Source organism: Rhinoraja longicauda, chromosome 24, assembly GCF_053455715.1.
Source record: "Rhinoraja longicauda isolate Sanriku21f chromosome 24, sRhiLon1.1, whole genome shotgun sequence".
NCBI lineage: Eukaryota > Metazoa > Chordata > Chondrichthyes > Rajiformes > Arhynchobatidae > Rhinoraja > Rhinoraja longicauda.
Genome location: NC_135976.1, coordinates 27,678,248 through 27,703,115, shown reverse-complemented (window position 1 = coordinate 27,703,115; position 24,868 = coordinate 27,678,248). Strand labels below are relative to the sequence as shown.

General features: G+C 39.1%; 1 protein-coding gene across 2 annotated transcripts in view; it reads right to left on the bottom strand.

Moving 5' to 3' along the window:
* The window catches only part of rap1aa (RAP1A, member of RAS oncogene family a), a 90,297-nt gene that overhangs the window by 15,816 nt on the left and 49,613 nt on the right, over window positions 1–24,868 (bottom strand). For both annotated transcript variants that reach the window (XM_078420880.1, XM_078420881.1), the window contains exons 2-5: window positions 23,208–23,293; window positions 16,358–16,426; window positions 10,755–10,811; window positions 8,097–8,237 (exon numbers count right to left, since the gene is read on the bottom strand). In XM_078420880.1, the coding sequence (XP_078277006.1) occupies window positions 8,097–8,237; window positions 10,755–10,811; window positions 16,358–16,426; window positions 23,208–23,264 (324 nt within the window). In that variant the 5' untranslated portion in view covers window positions 23,265–23,293. The remainder of the gene's footprint in view (window positions 1–8,096; window positions 8,238–10,754; window positions 10,812–16,357; window positions 16,427–23,207; window positions 23,294–24,868) is intronic.

Here is a 24,868-nt window from a genome sequence, read left to right as displayed (position 1 = left end):
GGGAATTAAAAGCCAAGGCTATAAACGCATTCTTGCAAATTAGGTTTTTAAAAAGTGAAGAGACTCAAGAAAAGGTCAATCATTTTTTGCCAAACAGAAATTGAGCCACTCGCAATCACATTCTTAAAGCTACGGCACACAAAACATTCACCAAGAATCAAAACTAGTAAAGCATAAATAGGAACAGTACTAGTTCTTTTAGGTTTGTATGTTCTGGGTACACAGCACACAGCTGTAGAGTCTACCTGACAGCGTCAGAGACCTGGGTTCAATCCTGACTACCAGTGCTGTCTGTAAGGAGTTTGTATGTTCACCTCATGAACATTTTTCTCTGGGTTCTCCGGTTTCCTCCCACACTTCAAACACATACAGGTTTGTAAGCTAATTGGCTTGGTAAAAGGGCAAATTTCTTTAGTGTGTAGGATAGTGTTAGTGTGCGAGAAGTCACTGGAAGGCATGGACTCGGTGGGCCGAAGGGTGGCATGGATTCGGTGGGCCAAAGGGCCTGTTTCCGTGCTGTATCTCTAAAGGTCATGTGCTTAATTAGCATCACTACTGTAACAAAAAAGTTCCACAAGTCATTTCTATTTCCTTGGGTTAATTTACAATCCATTCCAATACCCCAAGTCACACAAACTAACGTGCAAGGTTACCTACAAGAATATAAATCAATGAAGCTAGGATATGATTGGACTCAAATGTCAGAGGAAATGCATTTTAATTTAAAATCATTTGGCTAGTTAGGCTTTCTGTATTTATCTGAACAGTTTTGCAAATTATAGTGTACAAATTTGGAAGTGCAAAAAGTAAAACCTAAAAATAACACTTTAGAATTTACTGTAACATTAAATGTTTAGTAACTTCTCCCCACCCCTACTTAAAATTTAAGCAGCTCTTCAATTAATTAAATTTATCAGAACCCAAAATTTCCCCAATTTTTCCCTCAGTCATCAAAAAGCATACACCAAATTCTGGGTTTGACTTACAAAACAGTGATACTGATCTTGTGTAGAAAGTTTAATTTTGAATCTATGGTTCTGTTACTTCCAGCAATGATAAAAGCAGTGGTGCTCATTACTTATGAGAATTAAGTTTTCCTACAGTAAAATTAACAGATTGCTCAATACTAGCCATTTCCATCTACCTGCAAACAAGTTTCATTTTTAAAAGATCCATAAGCTGATAAATTGGAAATACACAAAATCACTTGATATGGTAATCTTGCCGCAGCAGTATTATAATGAATAGCATCAAAAACACTTATGACCAATGAAGAGGAATTACTAAAAGTGAAGGAAACTAGTTCTGCCGTTTATAGGAATGAATGCATGTACACATATAGGACTTTGAATTTATTAAAGGAACTCGTTCATAAGTCACCCATTCGTAACTGAGGGACAGCATACTGCATTTCAAGTAGATAGTTTTAGCTAAAAGATTTACCAACACCAGCAATTTTTTTTGGTGAATGGATACTTGCAAGCATTGATTGCAGAACTAGTCAATTTGATAAGCTAAGAAGAATTGGCACTCTGCCTTTCACTAATTAACTATACAGAAGGAAACCATTGGGATCTTCCACCCTCCCCCCCCCTCAGTTGGGGAACGACAATAACCGCTGCCGATTCCCACATTCAGAGATTGACAGCAAAATGGGACGTCTGGGGCTTTGGGGGTGAGGAAACCCTCTCCCGCTCCAAGTGTGATTCCCACCGCCAAATCGTTCAGGATGAAAGGACATCAACCTTAAACGTTAACTCCATTTCTCCCTCCAAAGATACTAACCTGCTGAATGTACATGGTTCTTAACAGCTAAAAATAAGTCTTTGTTACTGCAAGCTAAAGATATTATAGGCTGTTTGGTACATTGTTTAATGGAGTTGTGTCAATCAAAGAGATTTCAATGCCATGTCAATTTCTATCGCCTACGCAGTGTAACTGGAATCAGTTATAAAGAGGTCCGTAATAATGAGGATTTACTGTACTAAAGTCACCAAGTCTTCAAACACACTACTACACTTTGTGCTCACTCAATACAGTTCCTACAGCAAATGATTTACTCCAAACCTTCAGTTTGTACATATTACCTTTCCCATTTCTCTCCTCCTAAATTTCCAAGCAGAATAATTTCAACTTCTCTAGTTCCTTATAATTGAGATCCACTGCTGGTACCATTGTAGGAAATCCCCTTATCCTCTCCCATGGCCTCAGCATCCTTCTGAAAGTACCTCACCCTGAATTGGACAATACCTCAGCTGAGATTCAAGGTTTAACTAAACTTCCTTGCTTTTGTACTCTATTTGTAAAGTTACAAATCCTGCTGACATTTAAAAATAGCTTTAACTTCCTGTCTTGCTACTCAAGGATGTTTCAAGGTATAGATCCCATTGACTGTTTTCTGCTTTACACTATGCACTTAAGCATCAAGACTCCAGCCTCCACCTCAAATTTAAAATATCTGGGGCTTTTTAAAAAAACAAAATATGAAAGCAAGACTGTTTAATCATAAAGTCAAGGAATGTATAGGCATTTTCTAGTTTCTCCATCAAACCTATATCAAATACCATGTTTGCAATTAGCAAACTAGAGACCGGTCCTGACTGCCCATCTACCCTATTGGAGACTTTCAAACTCTCTTTAATCAGACTTGACCTTGCACTAAACATTATTCCTTTTATCCTGTATCTGTACACTGTAGGTGTAATCACGCATTGTCTTTCAAGCTGACAGGATAAAGCTTGTCATTGTACCTCAGTACACCTGACAGTAATAAACTAAACAGCTCTTTCAGGGAACACACTGACACTTATTGCCAGTACTAAACCTGTTGAATTCTCCCAAAGAATGCTCTGCTCTTTTATGTGATTCTTTTCATACCTGGAACAGACCAGTAAAGAAAATCAGGCCCTTTGGGCCACCATATTGCCTCAAGTTACGTCAAGCTCATTATGTCAAGTTCAACTAACCTCATTTGCCTGCATCTGATGCTTATCCCTCCATTCCCTGCATGTTCACATACAGCAACAACAGGGACTGAAGTACAATGAATATGACTTTGTTACTAAAGCAGCCATCAAAACAACAACTTATTTCATATTTCTGCAATGTATTAAGGCCAGCTTTACAACGGCAGACCACCAAGCACGAAAGACTGCCCCGGTACCTCTCAAGTGAAGGACACAGGAAAGCACCCACGCTGGACATCATCTTTCACATAGAGGTCACAACTATAACATTAAATTTCATTTAAAATCGATCATAAATACACCCAAATTCATTATTCACTCCATGCCCAGAAGCCAAGTATGCTCATGTTAACTTATTAAATATCCATCTCTGCCAGCAGTGATACTACACATATTTGAAAATATTTACTAAAAGGATGTTTTTCTAAAGTATAATTATTGAATATTTTACCAACATTGGAAAAATTCTAAATCGTCATGAAGCAACAATGCGTGCTTCATTGTAAAAAGCAGAAATAAAGATTTTAGCATGCTCTATAAGTTTCATTGGGGTTAGAAGCCAAGACCACCATTCCAATATTTTAGGTTGAACACCAATCAGGAGTTCCTTTCATGGAACTTGTTTAACAATACTGATTTGGTGGGCAGGGGAAAGTGGGTGGGGTAGCAAATTCTTGAAATAAAATTGTAAAATTTCATCTAGTACAGTTAAATACTGCAGATATCAAGTACGAGTGATGTATTTAAGTCTGGATTTAAGTCGGCTTCCCAAGTTTCTTATAAGCTAGTGAGGTTGAAGAGAAATATTTGTATATAAAAGTAACTATGATTAATTATGACAGAATAAACAACTGCTGTTTGAATAGTTTACACATTACAAAGTCAGCAGCATAATCAAGGACAGTCCCACCCCGGCCACTCCCTCTTCTCCCCTCTCCCATCAGTCAAGAGGTATAGAAATGTGAAAACGCACACCTGCAGATTCAGGGGCAGTTTCTTCCCAACTGCTAGCAGATAACTGAACCATTGTACCAATAACTTGAGAGCAGTCCCGAGTTACCATTTACCTCATTGGAGATCCTCAGACGATCTTTAATCGGACTTCACCTTGCAATAAACATTATTCCCTTTATCATGTATCTGTACCCTGTGGATAGCTCGATTGCAATAGTGTATCGTCTTTCCGCTGACTGGTTAGCAAGCAACTAAAGCTTTTCACTCTGTACTCTTGAGAATAATCTAAATTAAATATCCGCAATGACTAAAAGTGTCAAGGTAAAAAAAGGTTATAAGTGTGCAGACAAATGAAGGTAATCTTACAATTTAAAATAAGAGTGCCATCTAGAAAATAGTTCCATTAGACCAACAGTTAAAAGACAGAAGCATTATTGCCTTATCGAGGCTGAAGGAGCTTACCCATGTGCAGAAGAAATGATACCTCATTAAATGCAACACGATTAGATACCTCAACAAGTGACTTGGATCTTCAACAGATTTGATACGGTTGTACACAAAACAAGATGGGGCTGAATAGCAGATCACATCCTTGATATTATCAGCTGTAGCTATGCACAGATAGCAACAACAATGAATTTGGTGGCTGTGAGGAGGAAGAGGCCTCAGACGTGTCCAGCACAGTTCCATGGAGACGTGTTCTGCAATATTAAAAAATAGTGGAGGCAGGAAGCAACAGCCACGTGCATACGATGAAAGGATGCACTTTTGTAAGAGTGGATATGCCTGTTAATATGACTGAGGCATTACAAGCAACAGGAAATCTTTTGGTTTCTGCTCTGCTGAAACCTTGCAACTTTGTATCCTAGAATATCATATCATATATATACAGCCGGAAACAGGCCTTTTCGGCCCTCCAAGTCCGTGCCGCCCAGCGATCCCCGTACATTAACACTATCCTACACCCACTAGGGACAATTTTTACATTTACCCAGCCAATTAACCTACATACCTGTACGTCTTTGGAGTGTGGGAGGAAACCGAAGATCTCGGAGAAAACCCACGCAGGTCACGGGGAGAACGTACAAACTCCTTACAGTGCAGCACCCGTAGTCAGGATCGAACCCGAGTCTCCGGCGCTGCATTCGCTGTAAAGCTGCGTTACCGTGCCGTATAATACTGCCATTTAAAAGAATTAGCTCAACAGTTCACATTAGTCTTATTCTTGAAGTATAGATTGCACATGCAGACAAAAACTGTTGCATCAGTGTTGAAATTAGAAGGCACAACAATATCTAATATTCATAGTATTTCACTACTCAGATCAGAATGCACAGCATACTTACTACAAAGCTAAACATGAAAACGCATGGCCAACTCAGTACTCACAGTACGATAGGGGTTTTGGAAAACCATGATAACGGCAACTGGCCAAAGATAAATTATTCCCGCCCCCCTTGCAAAAACAAGGGATAACCTCAAGCATGAACCAATGTAACATGACAATTCTCACCTTATTCAACACTAAAATGTGTAGCGAACAAGTATTCCGCCTGCCCAACCACCTGATACAGCTGCATTAAGTGTGGGAACAGATTTCACTGTGGCCTACTTTGATTGGACCATTAATATGACAAAGAAAGAACAAAATTTAAGAAAGGCAAAGAAAGGGCATTCATGAGCAATTTTCAAAAAGAGCTTGGAGGGTTTACAAGTCTCCAGATGAATCTCTCAGTTGAAGCTGCCCTATCAATAAAGGCAAAGGAAATTTGAGGGTGGGGAATAACAAAACCATTGAAGTTGAACTTGGCGAATTTCTATCGCTGCTGGGAACAAACGTTTAGTACATATAGTGCTTTGTCTTGACTTCATATTGAAATGAACCATAAATATCTGTATTTACAAATATTTGGAGAAAAGGTAAATACTGTGTTCCAATGCAAACAATACTGTCATGGATTTAAAAAAATGACATTAAGATAGATAACAATGAGAACAAGTTACACCATTACACAAGGAAAAAAGAACATTCTCAGAACAGCATGTTTGAATTACCTCGCCCTCAATAATCCATTTCAGCCAATAGGACTCTTCATGGATATTAGTTTGAGTATTTTGTGATGGGCTGAATGGACCTGGGTTTTCCCCTTTCAAGCATTTTCGACATCTAATTGTTGCATTCAAAATACATTCCTCAAGAGCCCAATAGCACAGCTGATACTGCAACTACAAGGCAATCCGATAGAAAAACTTATATTTTAATTCACGGAATCCCAAAGCTTGTGCTTTGTGACCATGATTAGCTGCTGGTCCAAGAACAAATCAATATTTAAATTACTTTTCCATTCTCTCCAGGACCTTATCCCTTAGCTCCTCCAGCTCGTTGTGATCTTTGAACTCTATACTATTTTTGACAGCCTTTGCATCCCCAATTATAATCAATGGATCACGTTTAAAGTGGCTGTGCCCAAAGCTCCAAAACTAATCTCCAATCCCAGTTTCTCCACCTCCATTTCTTCTCCCCTCCCCAGGATTCTCTTTATTACCTCCAAGCGTTTAGCTATTTTACGTTGTTGGTGGATTACTGTCAAATTAAAATAATTGTTAAGAGACTTGAAATGTATTAAAAGGGACATGTCACATCACTTTCAATATAGTAGGCTATTGGACCATCAAAACCGGATACCAGAGATGATATTACAAAGTTTAAAACACCAATGTTTGCTTTTGAGAGTGTGGGGGAAGGGGAGGGGGTATAAAGGTGTAAAGCAGAATATAGTTAAATGGCCAAATATTCTTCAGCCATTATACTAGCTATTTGCTGGTTCAATCTGGGCCTACATTGACTGCAATGCCACAATGGATTGTCCGTATTCTCCCCAACCCTCACCCACCCCAGATCAAATGCAAGTTTCAAACACTCTCATTGGGCCTGGCCTTTATAGTATCATGTCTTCGGCTTTATTGTACAGATATAAGTAAGGTTTGCCATGAACATGGCAGAAAAGTAATTTAAAAGTTGCGCCATTTCATGCAAAACATTATATTTTGATGATCAGAGGAAATCCGTTGAAAAGAATAAATAATTTTCTCATCTGCTAGTTTTTTAAAAATGTTATCGCCAAATCTGAATATCCCATGATGGTGCAGAGAGGGGCAGTACATCTCTTGAAATTATATTCTGTTTGGCTAACAAACAAAAACTGGATATTTCATCCACAATAAATCCTTTACATTAATTGATTCTATGCTTTCACCTTCTTTACATCCATTTGTAGAATTGTAGATCAAATTGCCTGCAACTCCTTAAAAAATATGGACTCGTTTTCTGAAAATCTAGTGCTGATAGCTTGGGAACATTTCCAGGAAATTAGATTTATCAATTTAGAAAGGAATTTGACCGAGAAAATAACTCTCACAAATCGTACCAATAAAAAAGTATAAATGTACATTTACACTAACTGACTCAGGATTAAATTGTAAAACTATAAATTAATTTTTCAGTGCATGACACATGTAATAGCAAGAAGCTTTACTTCTACACATGAATGAAGTGGCAGATGCACCTGTAAGATAAGACGTCACCTGATCTACAACGAATGGAACCAAATTGTAACGGCAAGGTGATTGAAATCATAGTAACTACGTAGCAAATCAAGATGTCTGCAGATAGCACACTAAAGAATGGAGAATTTGATCCAAACAGAGTCACTTCCCACCAAGAATTTACCCTCAAGTCAGTTGTTTGCAATCCCATCTCATTTTGCAACATTGCTATGGATACATATCTCCTAATAGCTGGTCCCAAGCACCAATCCCTGCAGTGCCTCACTAGATGTAGCTGATCAACATGAGAATAACTTTATGCCAATTTTCTTCTATCCAATACCAATTCTCTATCCATATCCACTTTTTACCCACAATTTTATGTGTTCATTTTTTTGACCACTCATGAATAGAATGCTGCTGAAAGTTGTGAAAATTTAAATATACTACACCCACCCACTGGCTCTTCCAGCTATTTCGAGCAGTCACATCCTCAAAGAAGTATTTCAATAGACGAGTCAAATACAATTTTTTCCAATAGAGTTTTTAGTTTAAATTTTCAAACTTAACAGAAGCTCAAGAATTGGAATACTTAAATTTAGAAGGCAAAATTAAATCAAGTGTACTTACATCTTCAGTATCCTTCACTCGCAAGATCTGTTCTCTCAGGTCCTGCAAGTCATTAAACGTTGACTGTGCAGTTATAGAATATACTAGTGCAAACCCCTGGCCATTCTTCATATACAGATCTCTCATTGCTGTAAACTGCTCCTGGAAGGAACACAGACAAAACATTTGATCAGTTTAAGGGATTACATAGATTTCTGTGTTTTTCTCTTTATATAGTTTGCCATAAGCACCCAAATATTAATAGACATCATAGTTTTAGTTTTTTTAGGTTTCACATTAGAGATGCAGCATGGATACAGGCCCTTCGGCCCACCAAGCCCTCGCAAACCACCAATCACCCCGTACATAGCACTGTGTTATCCCACTTTTGCATCTGACACACCAAGGTGAATTTACAGAGGCTAATTGACCTACAAACCTGCATGTCTTTGGAATGTGGGACGAAACCAGATGGTCACAGGGAGAATGTACAAACTCCACAACAACAGCACCCGTAGTCAGGATCGAACCCAGGACTCTGACGCTGTGAGGCACCAACTCTACCACTGTGATACTGTGCCATCCAGGATATAGGAAATGCTGTGCATCATTAAACACTAGATGCAACCATCTTTTTAACCAGCAGGAGGAATCAGCTTCTCGCTGTACCTCGGCACATGTGACAATAAACTAAATTAAACTAACTAAACTAAGTATTCTCACAAGTTGTACACAAAAGTTTGTGGAGGGAAACAGAAGGGCCACTCACATCCACGAAATGGGACAATTCCATGGGATGCCAAGCTCCATATTCAGAGGTTCATTATCCATCCACCCAACATCTCATTTGGCCACCATCCCTCTATGTTTTTACAACTTCCATAATTTCCAGCCCCGTCTTCTCCATTTAATTCCCATCCTCAGTTGCCATCTCCTCTCCCTACTTGACCCCATCTCACTCAGACCCATCACCTCCCCCACTTCTCTATACATCTCCCCTCTAATCTCAGCATAGAAGAACAGTCTAGACCTGAAAAATCGATTTTCCATTTCCTTCCACATGATGTCTGACACAGTTCTTCCAGCAGTTTTTTTCCCTCCATTATCTATCAGTGAGATTTGTTTGAGGTTCAAGCCTTGAACCCACCTAGAGACAGTACTGCTATCAGAGTAAAACACTTGTGGCAGAGGTATGAAGGGAATTTGGGTCACAAATTAACAAAAAATGCACCCCTTCGCTGTGCCCCACCTCCAAAAAACATTGCAAATCTCTAATTAAAGCCTGCAACCAAAGCAGTCACAAGTTGGCTGCACACATTCTAAACTATTACAACACACATTACAACTTTCGGTTCCCCATGTAGTGCAGCCCAGTTATGCTATCCGTGCAGTCTCACCACCACTTCCTCCATCTCCAATCAACGCAAATGTAGGCCAAAGAATTACCTACATTCACCAGAGAGCAATTTACAAAAAATAATATTTTCCACTTGGGCTTTGAAGTTTTGATAAGTTAGATTTGAACTTGAATATTGTAATGTTTGTATAAACACCAGAGGGAGCACCAGAGCTCAGTCTGCAGGGCAGAACCACAGTATTGGTCAGTTATAGAGCTACAAAGCAGGGAAACAAGCCCTTGGGCCCAACTCAAAAAACTGGTCATGTTGCCCAACCAAGCTAGCCCCACTTGCATGTACCTTCTCTATATCCCTCCAAATCTTCTCTACTGATGTACCTGTCCAAGTGCCTTTTAAATGTCACACTATCATAATTGTTAGGCTTTCAAGATGGCGCCCACATAGGCGACTATTTGCATGACTATTAACCACAGAAGTAGATCTACAATCACATATTACAATCGCTCCACACTCTTAAATCTCAATTCCTACAGCAACATTTCTTACTTGAACTATGATATCGACACAATGTATAGTACAGAGTTACAGGATTCTAGTAACTTAAGGTCTCTGAACATTTACATAGACTACTTTCTCCCCTACCCAAGAATGTTACAGCCTAAGTTATCCACATTCAGGAAGTCAAACAGGCTGCATCATCCAACTGTCAAGCAGATATTTTGGGCTGGTTCTCCAACACAAGCTTTAATTGATGTGCTGCAAAGATTTGACTTTGATGTTACAAAACATCAGAATGTCCTGGTGTCAGCCATTATTAAACTAACCTTTGGGGAGGGAGGTACTCATGCCAATGAAAATGCCAGTTATGTTCCTGTGATCATACACTGGAATGTTGTGGATTTATTGCAAACCATGGTCAAAGTATGCAGCAGACCAAGGAGAGACTGGCATTGCGAGGCAATGGGCAAATGACATCATTCATTCATATTTCATTGTGCCCACCAATTAAATTTTGATTCTTACTTCCCACAGCGAAATAAAAATTGCTCTGCCAATGTTGCACATGTAAACAAAAATCAAAACTGAAGGTAAAATTATCAGATCAACTTTATGTAATCAGCTGCACATCAAATTACGTGCTTAGTGGTCTGTTCCAGCAAAGATAAACCTCGGCAGGAGAGCAGAACTGAAGACGTCACATTCAAAAGGACAATTAATAAGTGAGCAATTAGCAAAATATTTCCTGACCAGCTACGTAATGTCACACAATATAATACATTTTAAGTGAACTATTTAAAATATTTTCACTAATAATTCTTACTGTTCCCGCCGTGTCGAGGATTTCAAGCATACACTGTTGGCAGTCTACTTCAACTTGCTGCAATAAAAGCAGAATACATCTTAATTAAAACTTCCACAGTTAGCTACTTGCTATAAATTATAATACCTTTAAATGAATTCTCATAAAATTGGCATTTATTTCAGAAAGATGGATACTAGTGTCTCAAGTCTGCTCCGATCAGTTAGATCATGGTTGAATTGTACATCAAGCCCATTTATTTGCTTTTCCATAATCACTTAATCTTCATGCTCAACATTTCAGATTTCAGCTCTGAAATTCAACTGACACATGATAAGCAGCCTTTTAGGGTTGCATTCAAGAGAGAGCTGGATAGAGCTCTTAAGGATAGCGGAGTCAGGGGGTATGGGGAGAAGGCAGGAACGGGGTACTGATTGAGAATGATCAGCCATGATCACATTGAAGGCTCGAAAGGCCGAATAGCCTCCTCTTGCACCTATTGTCTATTGTTATCCAGTTTCCACTCACCAGTGTGGTAAAAGTGCCTTTGATTTTAATGCTGAACATTCTCGTTTCAAGATTGAGGGTCCTTTATAAAGTTACCTATATTGGACTGGGTGGACCTTTGTGTGGAATGGAAGCCAAGAGGGAAACAACCTAGAGCTTAGATTTAAGATTCCAATTACACAATTAGATCCAGTCACAATGAGGTAAAGTCATAGAAAGTTTACCCGAGGCAACCATTTGAAAGTTTACCCGAGGCAAACACCAATGAAAGAATTATGATACTTTTACCCAGGATGGAAATGACCAACACTAGGGGACATAACTATAAGGTGAGGGGGAAAGTTTAATGAAGGTGTGCGGGGCAATTTTATTTGTTTTACACAAAATGGTGGGGGCTGGAACACGTTGCCAGAGGTAGTAGTGGATTCAAATACGATAGTGGCATTTAAGTGGCATTAGATAGGCACATGGGAGTACAAGGAATAGAGGGATATGAATCATGTGCAGGCAGATAAAATCAGTTTAGCTTGGCATCTTGTTCAGTACAATGATAGGGTTGTTCCTGTCCTGTACTGTTCTAATACTGCTATTAGATATACTGTATACTCTGCTAAAGCTCAGTGTCATTATTCAAATCCTGGGTAGAATCACCTAACTCCACAACAAATCTTGGTCATCTGCGGATTAAAACTATTTGAATCTTCATTTTTAATAATATGGTAGTTCCTGTTTTACAATGCAGAAAGACAAAAATAGCAGTGGTGTCATTTTACAGATGTGATGACTTCTTGGGAAACTAATGTAGGATTTTATTTTAGCAGGTTACAAATTAAGGAATTTGTCACTGGAGAATGAAAGAATTTTCTTCTGACCAATTAGCATGTGTGAAAATTTGGGTCAGGTTAATACATAGTTAGATGAGAAGCTAGGCATCTACTGTTGTATAATCTGACATTTTATTAGTGTTTCAAACTAGCCTTCCCAGAAACTGGGCAAAATTGAAAAGGAAGCCAAAGCAAGGCTTTATGTCAGCTTTAGTTTTGTTGAGTTTTGTTATACAGCGTGGTAACAGGCCTTTCAGTTCAACGAGTCCGTGCCAACCAACGATCACTAGTTCGATCTGACACTCTAGGGACAATTTAGAGAAGCCAATTAATCTACAAAACTGTACGTCTTTGGAATGTGGGAGGAAACTGGAACACCCTGGGAAAACCCACACTGTTTAAGAGAGAATGTACAAACTCCGTTCAGACAGCACCCGTAGACAGGATTCAACCCAGGTCTCTGGCGCCATAAGGCAAGAACTCTACCACTGAGCCAATGTGCCACCCCATCTTAGTTTAGTTTATTGTCACATGTACTGAAGTACAGTGAAGAGCTTTTTGTTGGGTACGATCCAAAAAGGCTATACATGATAACAATCAAGCCGTCCACAGTATACAGATAAAGGGTACAACAAAAAGAAAGCCCCTTTGTTGTTGAAGTCGGATACGACAGCCCCACATCATTTTTGTTTTCTTAATCCTCCAGCACAAATCAATGTTAAAAGAAAAGGATATTTAGTTGCCTGGAAATTTATTTCAGAAGCAACGATATAAACACGAGGTAAAAAGAGAAAGGAGATTGACAATTGGGGACGATGAGGACTACATGAAGCAAACATGGACAAATAAGTTGGAACAAACGTCCTGCACGTACTTCACATCAAATTCTATGCGATAAAGGACAGGGAGATTGGAAATCTCAGATCAAGTCCTTCAATCAAGCAAATCTCAAATGCAATTTGGTGCATTCCCACTTGTCTCATCAGAAATGAGCTTTATTTTATTTCTGAAAGATTAATTTGCTCAAATCCTGACCTGAATATTAAGGCTCTCCATCCTAGACTATGGACCAGTTGAATTGAATATGCTGTATTCCGAATTGTCCTTCATGAAATTGGTAGAAATAACTTAATTACTCATTGGCAAATAAAGTGCAGAGCACAATGCACTTGTTCTACTGTGAATTACTGTTCTACTGGGAAACTAATAAAGGGCAAAACCCCAGCTATCTAAATAATGGTTTAGGATTGTTGCTCGCCTCTTTTCATATCCAAACAACACAAAAAGAGAAGCTTTAGGATAAGGTAAAAATTGCAGAAGTGAACTAGAAATTGTCTTTGATCAAAGTTCATCCACCCAAAATATCATCTCCCATCTCTCTGCAGATGCTATTAGTCATGCTAAGTGTCTCCAATACTGAACACTCAGTGTCAGCAACTTATATTTGGCAAAATTGTCAGAACAGGCAATTCAAGGATCATAGAACCAAGCTACAAAGCGAGAGTTAAGAAATATTGGCAGAACAGAATGTTGGAACAGCCGTGGTAATCTGAATGGCATTATGTTCCTGTATTCATAAATGCTTTTTCTTTGATAATAATCTAGCGTGGGAACACTAACATGTTAAAACAATTTATGGATAAGGCTTTTGATACAATCAGTTTTAACTGTTACAGTGGATTATAAGGAAGTTACCAGGAAAATTAATGAGGCAAACAAGTAGACATGGTACACATAGACTTTAGCAATGCTTTGACAAAGCCCCGCATGATAGGCTGGCCCAGAAGGTATTGGATCCAAGGTATTTTGGCAAATTTAATGTTGGTGATTGGAGATAGGGGGTCTTGATGGAGTGTCATTTTTCTGATTGAAAGTCTAACCAGTGATGTGGCCTTTGGTGCTTGCATGTATAGACTGCAAGTGATCCGATTTAAAAAAATTGTTGACGACATGAAGATTGGTAGATTTGTACATAACGAGGATAGTTGTCCAAGGACACAGGGCGGACATAGATCTGGAAAGCTGGACAAAGTAGTGGCAGTTCCACAAAGAGGATGTTGGATATATGGAACAAACTGCCAGAGGTGGTGGCAGAGGCAGGGGGAATCTGCCTTTACAAACATTTGGACAGGATAGGAAGGGGGTGGGGGGGATATGGCCAAATGCAGAAACATGTAATTAGCTGGTTAGACAACTTGGTCATCATGGGTGTGTCAGGTCAAAGTGCCCGTTTCCATGTTGCACGATTCTACAACTAGGGCAACAGTTGCACATGCTGGAGGTTGAAAAAAAAAATATTGCCAAAAATTAGCCAAGTAGTAAAGTCAGCTAAACAGCATGGGAAATTGATCTGTGATACAATTTGAACACTGCTAAAAGCCAAACAAAAGGGCATTTATGATGAGTCAAACATGAACTTTATTGGTTTTAATAGAGAAGTACCAGGCAAGGAAAGTAAATACTTTCCTAGATATAGACAAAGGGATTGAATAGACTGCAACACCAAATCAGTACAATAAACAGCATAGCTTGAAGACTGTGCAAGGTAGGCAAAAAATAATAGAACTTAAAACTAGAGCAGATTAAGCCAAATGAAGCAGCAGTTATTCGGCAAGCAGGCTTGTTGAACAGATTTGTGGCAAGGGAACTGCACTTTATTTTACAAGACAATAATATGGGCTAAACCAGCAAGGAGAATCAGGTAAAGGAAGTGATCAAGATCAGAAAGTAGCTGATCCACAAACAAAATAACCTGCTTCAAAACATTAAAAAAATACTAGTATAATAAACAGTGAAGCAAAACTAAAGGACACAGATCAAGGGAAATATTGCAACGGCATACATTTTGCACTAAAATTGTGGGGCAGGGACTGGCAACAATTCAGTTTTAAGCATAACCTCACACCTCCCAGTCTCATTTATTGAATAAGTCAAGATTTCACCAACACTGAGACCAGAAAAGATGGATGGTTTGTATCTGTGAACCACTGCAGTCCTTGCAACAATTGTTCACCCATAATCACATTAGGCGAATTAACCTACAAACCTGCACATCTTTGGAATATGGGAGGAAACCCGCTGCACCCGGAGAAAACCCACGTGGTTTCAGGCAGAATGTATAAACAGCACCCGCAGTCAGGATCAAACCCAGGTGTCTAGCTCTATAAAGTGACAACTCTACCACTGCCCTGCCCCTGACAAATATAATCTATTGTTAAATGGAAATCAGTGAGCTATAGGTGGTTGCTTTTTCCAAGTCAGAGAAGGCTAACTTAGTTTTGTCATTGTAAACATTATTGTCTAATAGGGGAAAAAACAGCTTGGAACACGGATATGTTGGCTCAGATCATATTGTTCATTTCAAAACAAACCCTTCATAATTGTGCAAATATTATATTTCAAAACGATCATGCAGGAACAGCCATGTTCACTTGCAGACGCAGGTGCACAAGGCCAGAAAGCAGGCTCATCTCAAGAGTCAGCTTTGACATCCAAAGTGAAGATGGGTGCAAATAAAATTTAACTCAAACTATACTTTGGGTTTATTATTGTCATGTGTACTGAAGTACAGTGAAAAGCTTTGTTTTTTATGCTATCCAAAACAACCCTCATCCATCATTTGAAGTAGAAGGTAGGTGGGTTTTGGAAACATGATTTAAGTCCCCACCAAACCCTACAACAGCTCAAGATCAAGGTTAGAGAACCTAGGTCCAACAGTAACAGAGGAACACCCTCCCCACCCGAGGAATCAGAACAAAGGGAAAGCTATGTCTGACAGATCGATCACTTTGCCTTGAGGAGCAGCATACTGTGCAAAGTATCAGTGGTTTAAGTTGACTTTGCAATTAATTTGAATAAAGCTCAGTATACTTTTCGTTAGCTGTATCATCTACAAATGATAATTTGGCACTATCACTTTGAAGGAATGCAAACTCAGCTTGCTCAGTCTCTCCAAATTGCTGAAATGCTCGGTCAAAGGTAACATATTGCTGACTAATCAGTATTGTCTTAGGGTGATGATTCAGAAGCCACAAATCACTAATGACAAATACTAGAATCACGTTATACAGGAAATTTTAATCTTTAAAAAAAATTGACACCTAGTTACAATGCACTCAACAAATCAAGCCTACGCATGAATGCGTCAATTTTTATTTGATGACACAAACAACTTAGTGTTGCCTTGCTAACAATGCTTTAAAATACAAAATTTGTTGTAACTGTCATTTATTTTGCAAGACCACAAGCAGACTCCCTCAATCCCAACATCAACCACACATTATGAAATCTCACCTTTCTGTAGGAGTCTTCTATTGTTGGGTCATACTTCTCAACAAATATTCCCTGAACAAACTGTACAGTCTGAAAAAGGAAAGACAAACCAGTTTAATATACAGTAACCACATCAGACGGTTAGTTAATCCCAACTGGAGCTTCTGGGAAGGGAAAATTGTTTGGAGGGAAAAATAACACAAGTGGCACCTTGTCTATTTAGAACCATAAGTGGTTGGCAAACAACACACGCATTACCACAAAACCAAATAGGCAAGGGAATAGCTGTTGGCAGCAAAATTCAGGGAAAAGACTAAAGGTCAAGAATTCACATAGCATGACAGAACACTGACAAGCCACATAATAATGTCCTACAAACCCCAGAGTTTACAATGCAAGATATAAATGAATAGCAATGGTTTTGGAGATATAAAATTAAGTGGACTTTTAATAGCTATAAAAGAGTTACAATATGTAGACTATTCTGAATCAAATCTGAAAGGCTGTATATATTGTCCAAAGATTATTAATTACCAATGCCCTGGGGTTCTCCCAATTCAGAAAATCAAAACCATAAATCATTTGTGGCAAACATTGGCATATTATTCAGGAAATTCAAATTGCATTGAAAATGTGATTCTTGGTTATATGATACATTTTAAATTATAAATCCAGCAATGTTATTTGAAGCACAAAAACAAGTGTCTGTGGAGAAGATGGTTAACTAATTTGAGTCAATATTCAAGAAACATTTGAACAAAAGATAAATTCCCTGCAAGTGCACTTCGTGCTACCAAGTCCATGCTTACCAACGATCATCGTACACTAGTTCTACCCTACATACTAGGGGCAATTTGCAAAGGCGAATAAACCTACAAACCTGCAAGTCTTTGGAATGTGGGAGGAAACCAGTGCACGCTGACGAAACCCACACGGTTACAGGGAGATTGTACAAACAGCACCCGCATTCACAATACTTTAGGTATATTATTGTCACGTGTACTGTGCAGTGAAAAGCTTTGTTTTTTTGTGCTATCCAAATCGAATATATATACATAAATATAATCATGTCAAACTCAAGTACATTACATAGAGCAAAGAGGAAGATATAGTGCAGAGTGGTGCAGCTGGTAGAGTTGCTGTCTCTCAGTGCCAGAGCCCCAGGTTTGATCCTGACCTTGGGTGCTGTCTATATGGAGTTTGAACTTTCTCCCTGTGACCATGTAGTTTCCTCTGGGTGATGCGGTTTCATCCCACATCCCAAAGATTTTTGTAGGTTAATTGGCCTCTGTAAATTGGATCTAATGTGTAAGGAGCGGATGAGAACGTAAGATAATTGAACAGGTGATCAATGGTTGGCATGAACTAAGGGCGCCGAAGGGCCCCGTTTCCATGCGGTATCTCTAAACTATAAACAAGTAGAATGAGAACAGGACAATTGGGATAGCCTTATTCCTTAGGGAATGGGGCTTCCCCTCTTCCATCAGCAGACAAAGCGAAGGGCAACAGAAAGTAGCAGCAGCAGCTGGTGAGAGGGGAGGGAGCCCCACGGTCACGTGTCCTGTTGGTGGTGGCGGCCTGAAGCACGCGCTGTCCCCAGGGATACAACTCTAGCCGCAACAACAGCGGCATCTCCATGTGGTGGGTGAATGGATGACTGGTGCACCTTGCGAGCCGTGGAATTGCGTCGAAAGCTGGGGCTGTAAGTGGCTGTGGAGACGGTGTCGGCAGTAAAACAATGGTTTACTGTACTTGCAACTTTGTAATTTCTGACTCAAGATGACCTTCAAACATCACCATGTTTAAGATGCCCTATTATCTCCTCTTTACAGCTGCCAGATTAGTCTCATCTAAGACTTGGTTTCTACATATTTTGACTTTTCCAGTGCACTCCGAGCTGGTTTCTCTCATTCATAGTTATTATTATTATTCATCTAAAACTCTGACCATATTTAAACTCCCACAAACTACTTCTCCCATTTCCCCTCTCTTTACTGGTCATGCATATCATAAGATCATAATGGCACATCAATGGCAATTCCTCCAAATTCCTGTCATTTCACTCCTCCCCGATGATGCAATATCCACATTTTGCAGACATTTTGGCAGCAGCAGATAGTTGTGATGGAGGAAAGCTGTTTCTACCCATCAGTGGGCAAAGATCAATAATGGTGCATTGATCTTCAAATTTTATTGCACTCATAAGCCAAAAGTTGAGGCTGTTGACACGGTCCATTTCTAATTCCAAACAAAGGTGCAAGAGGTTTTACCACCATTTGGGGGCTATGCATAATTTTTAGTCAAAAATATTTAGGAATCCTAAATGTTAAATCTACAACCTATTTGGTCTGTAGAGTGGATAAAGCAAGTTCTATCACTATAGAAGTGGTCATCACTATATGACTTTCAAAAGGCATTTGGACAGATACATGGAAAGGGTTTAGAGGAATGTGGGTAAATGGGACGAGCCCAGGATGCCAACTTGGTTTGCATTGACAAGGCAAATCAAAGGACATGTTTCCATGGTGTAAAATTCCATAAATCTAAGTTAATGGAGAGGAAATAGTACAAGTGAAAAACTAAGATTTAAATTTGCTTTTGCACAAATTCTAGATTTTTTCCAGTTGATATCCAAATTGCATGCAATCTGGAAGATTTAGTGGTGTGCTTTAATCAAAACATAGCATCTATTGTCCTGGCCAAATTAAATTTATCTCAGTATTTCTGATAATCAAAAGATTCACATTACTGAAAGACAGATGAATGCCTTAGGATTGTTTTAACACAAGTAATATTTCCCAAATTAGTTTGCATTATAACATTTTATATCCACTGGCTATTCAAAAGGCATTATTCATCTCATGAGCTACGCTCTGAAATACAATTATTGCTTATGATTGTGAAAGTGACAGCCAATTTGTACACGGCATATTCTCAAAAAAATAATTCTAAATGTTTTTGGCAATTTTGTTCAAATTAACATTAGAAAGACTCTGTTTTCTTCCAATAACTATTAGCTGGCAAGTTGTTTATGAACACTAAAAGCACTAAGTATACAAAGTATCACATCTTGATAAGATGCTAATAAAAAAAACTAAACATTGGCTGCGGGATCACAAGCAATTCATTACAATGCCCAGATATTAGCTCCCGCGTAAAACTCTCCAAATCACTCATGTTAAGACATTTCCAACAGGTATTATGGAAGGGATTTAGCAGATTACACTGCCTGCAATACTCAAATCCAATCTCAACAAGCTTGTCAAATGAACTGCACTAACCAGTGCTTCTGATCATGGGAGATAGAGCCAGAAGGAATCAGGGAACTTAGACCACCTTGGGGGAGAGAATGGGGCAAATGGAAGCAAAGGTCAAGAAATCACCCAAGCTTCTGGACACTTTCCAATTGCCCATGTCACAGTATAGGTGCATGATTCGATGTAGAAAGACATGTTCAATTTCACACTTCATCTGCCTTTATTGGCATAATTTAGAAACAAATGTCACCAAGAGGAATGTGCTTACTTATATTTTTCAACCTGGTTCTTTAAGTGACCTGTTGATCCATTCGGAGTGATCAAGGTAAGAACAATGGTTAATTAGGACCCACAAAGGAGATTCGCATGTACTGGATATGACTAGATATTTGCATCTGTTTTCAGAGTAGTTGTAATGTTGATGGGGAAAACTAGTAAGTGAAGGTTTGAAAGTTGTTAAAGTAGGAAATTCACCTGTGTCTATGTTACACAGGAAAGGAAGTGGAAACTGAAATAGCTCCTTGGTTATGTGTGTTTGTTGCCAGCACCCAAAACACTGGAGAATTAAAAATGTGTTACATTTTTTTTTAATTGAGGTAAACTCAATGACTGCAGGCTAATCAGCCTTCCTTTATTGAAGGAAACAACCCGTGGCAGAATGAACTGCCAGTTTAAAAAACATGGACTACAAAATAAATGTCATCATGGAATTATTGAAGTCAAATCATCCTACATGTCTAGATGGAGTTCTTTGACGAGAATTGAGTAGTGCAGGTGCAATGAGGGTCAAAAATTGTTTGAGCAGTATTCCGCTGCTTATTAATCTCATTGCTCTTTTGAATACATCTTATGACAGGGCATTTTACAAAAAAGTGCTCTCAACAATAGATGGGAATAACAAACCACCAGAGGACACGAGGAATTTCTTTAACCAGAGGGTGGTAAATCTGTGGAATTTAATGCGACGGACAGCGATGTAGGTCAAGTCATTATGTATTTTTAAAGCCGAGATGAATAAATTCTTGATTAGGGAAAATGTCAAAGATTAAGGGAAGGCGGCAGGAGAATAGGGTTGCGAGGAATGGCCTAATTTCGCTCCTGTCTTATATTGGCTAAATGGATGAAAATAAAGCAAATGCAACTTAATGCACTTGTACAGTATGGGGTCCAAGAAGAACCAGCCCATTGGCTTCATGGTGGGAAGCAGTGAGTGGAATGTTGCTTTTGAACTGGTGGCTCTGACGAGTGATGTGTCACAAGGATTGGTGCTGGACCTATTACTGTTTGTCATCTGTTAAAAAATTGGATGAGAATGACACCAGGTGGTATCATAGACACTGAACATGGTTTTAAGAATTACAACAGGATCTTGATCAGCTGAGCAAGTGGGTGCAGGAATGGCAAATGTCGTTTAATTCAGGCAAGTGTCAGGTATTACATTATAGGAAGTCAAATCAGGACAGCACCTGCAGTGAATGAGAGTATTGTAGAGCAGAGGGACGAGGAATACAAGTACATAGTTTCCAGAAAATGGTGTCACAGGTACATAGAGCGGTGAAGCAAGCTTTTGGCACAATGGCCTTTAGTCCAGGAATTGAGCTAGAATTTGAGATGTTATGCAACAGTTTTACAAGATGCTGGTGCGGCAGAATTTGGAGTATTATGTCCTGCTTTGATTGCCCTGCTCTCGGAAAGATGCCATTAATCTGGAAAGATTGGAGAGATTTACAGATGTTGTCAGGACTCAATGCACTCTTTCGGGAGAGGCTGGGCAGCGTAGGACTTTATTGCTTGGTGCACCGGAGCTAGAGGGATTGCCCTATAGCAGTGTATAAAATCAGGTGGGAAATAGATAGGGTGAATGCACAGAGTATTCCTCCCTCTTCCCCCACCACCCACAGTAGGGTAATCAAGAAGTAGAGGGCAGGATTTAAGGTGAGATAAGAACAATTAAATAGGAATCGGAGAGACAGCTTGTTCCACACAGTGGGTGACAAGTATATGGAACAAGCAGCCAGAAGTAGTTGAGTCAGGTACAATAACAACTTTTAAAAAGGCATATGAATAGGTGCAGGATAAAGGTTTAGATTGATATAGGCCAAACACGGCAAATGGGGCATCTTGGTCAGCATGGACAATAGACAATAGACAATAGGTGCAGGAGTAGGCCATTCGGCCCTTCAAGCCAGCACCGCCATTCAATGTGATCATGGCTGATCATTCTCAATCAGTACCCCGTTCCTGCTTTCTCCCCATACCCCCTGACTCCGCTATTCTTAAGAGCTCTATCTAGCTCTCTCTTGAATGTAGGCAAGTTAGGTCAAAGGGCCTGTTTATGTGCTGAACGGCAGAGAAGGTACAATATTGGGTAATTTTAAAACCAAGATCAGTGATGTATCAGCACATCCGAATAAACCTAATAGAATACAAAGGGATAATTATGCAAAACATTGTTATATCTCTCAGTTGGGATAATGAATTCACTTCTGTCAACCTCAGAATTCAGAAGAGATCAAGCTGAATGGAACAAGGGATAAGCAGCTTTAGTTATGTCTGCAGACCTGAAATATTGGCAAGATCTGTTTAAAAGCAGAGAAGTTTGATAGGTGTTCAAAATCAAAAAGCATCTGCTGGAATAAATAAGATGAAACTGTTTTCCAGACCAAAAGGTCAGTTGCTTGAGGACAAACAGGGGGAAAAGAGCATGAGAACTTTGAAAAGTTATGATCTAAAATACACTTCCTGAAAGGGTGGTGAACATCTATTAAATTAAGGGAAAAAGCAGCCGAGTAGATTTGCTCCACCAAACAGCCAACATGGGCAGAAGGGTCAAAATAACCACTCTCGCTTTGCCATTCTAGAATATTTAATACAGATGCTCCCCGACTTACGATGCTTTGACTTACGATATTTCAACTTTGCGATGCTGCAAAAGGCAGCGACCCGTTGCGAGCCGCAGCTCGCTTCCGGCCATGTGATCAGGTGTATTAAATGCATTTCGACTTACAATATTTTCAGTTCGCTATGGGTTTCTCGGAACATAACCCCATCGTCAGTTGAGGAACACCTGTACTGCTGGTTACAGAATTGGATGAGTGTTACATCAGAGATGGGATCAGATATGGGAGAATTTCTCAGGTGAAGGACATAAAAATCAGAGGAAATAGAGTCAGAAGGGTGGCATAGCTGATAGAGTTGCTGCCCCACAGCAACAGAGACCCGGGTTCGATCCTGACCTCAAGTGCTGTCTGCACGGAGTTTGCATGTTCTCTCTGTGGCCAGGTGGGTTTCCTATGGTTGCTCAGGTTTCCTCCCACATCCTAAAGATGTGCAGGTTTGTAGGTTAATTGGCCTTTGTAAATTGCCCCTAGTGTGTTTGGAAAGTGGGATTGCATAGAACTAGTATGATCGGGTGATTGAAGGTCAATGTGGACTCGGTGGTCAGAAGAGCCCGTTTCCATGTTCTCTCTCCAAACTAAATTTAAGCAGCTCAACAATGATTCACATAGAGAAAACACAGCCCCAAGTAACATAACAGATGTACAAATCCTTCCAATGGGCTTTGGAATAAAAGTAGAGTACAATTCTGGACTAGCTTTCTTTCTCATACTCACCAGCGCAGACTTTCCCACACCTCCCGAGCCAAGGACGACCAGTTTGTATTCGCGCATCCTGTGACGTTGCTAAACAGCGTCACTATCTGAAAGTGAAAAATAATTTGCTTAGAAAAGGATGTTTGTATGCTACAGTGCTAATTTTTAAATATACATCCTTTTCATATTTCCATCTTGCCCTGAGATCTCCCCATTTTGAAGTTGCAACCGTACAATAATGAGTACACATAAATAACTTAATTAGCAGTACAACACTGGCATTCTGATGTTGCATGGATACCATATAAGTAGAAGTTTCTTATTCCATAAACAGCTTCTTGCAAATCAATTTTCATTTGGCAACGTTACAAATTACTGTCACACAAAAAAACTAATCAATGGCGAGTAAATACAATCTGCAGCCAAGTTGGAGATATTTTTTATGCAATAGTCTGCTAATATTTTAATCTAAGAGTTAATGCCAGACACAGAATTCGAGTTATTACTTTCTCCCAATTCAATTACTTTTGGAGAAATGTGTGCCTTTACCAGAGCTGATAATTACAAGAAAAACAAGCCAACAGTAGCAGCCCAGTTCTTTTGTCATCATGGAATGCTACAATCTTTTGATACTAACAATGCTGCAATGTCAAGCAAAAGGCACATGCTAGATAAAATGGATGCTACATTATGACAAGTACCCAGGGGTTAAATAGAAAAATGGAAGAATGGAAAGTTGCCCCAGAACTCAAATCAGATCAATTGTGTCAGATTGCGAGACTGAAAAAGCTTTCATTGTTTTTAAAAGAAAAATCACACTGGGGTGTAAAATGATTAGTCATTTTGTTAGCAGAATCTTGCTTGAGGAGAGTAAATGCAAATCTGAGCTATATTTTACCAGGGGGAAAGGTAGTTGAATGTTGAAATGAAGATAAAGCTTAAAATATGCACCAAATATCACCTTCACCAGGTATTAATGCAAGTTAACAACTAATTTATTTGATGCCCTAAAGACACTATTTATAATTACATGCAGCACTCAAAATCTCATACATATCCAACATAAATCCAGCACATTTCTGCATATAAGCCTAAAATCCTAAATTCAAATTATGCTCCATACAATGGGAATAACACTGGTCACAATGGATTCTTCCTCGAGTAATTTATGCACATATAGCTGCATGGTGCAAGTACTTTTCAAAATGATGATGTGACATCCTGCTAAAATGCACATTTATTGCATCCTGTAGCAGCCTACTTCAAAACCAGGAAGCCCTAATCAGCATTAAAAACTGTGCAGACAAACTATTCTGAAAATGTACCATTTAAAATATATATAGTTGTAAAAATGGTCTTAACACCTTATTGTACATTTCCTAGCGATGCTGTTTACTGAATTAAACACAGATCAATTAAACACAGATTTATGGCAATGCACAAAGGATTTTTGCTCAGTTGACACCCAAGTTACGATCTGGAATTCACTGCCAGATACAAACGGTAGTAACAGTTGCAAATAGCAACTTTAAAATTGTAATTGTAGGTACACTGAAGGAAACATTTTCAGGGCCATCCCGGGCAGGAGAATCAACTAGATATTTTTTTACAAAGAGCTGACACAACCAAGTACAAATCAGTCTTTTTTTTTTTAACCCAGCTTGAATGTCACATGAAAATGC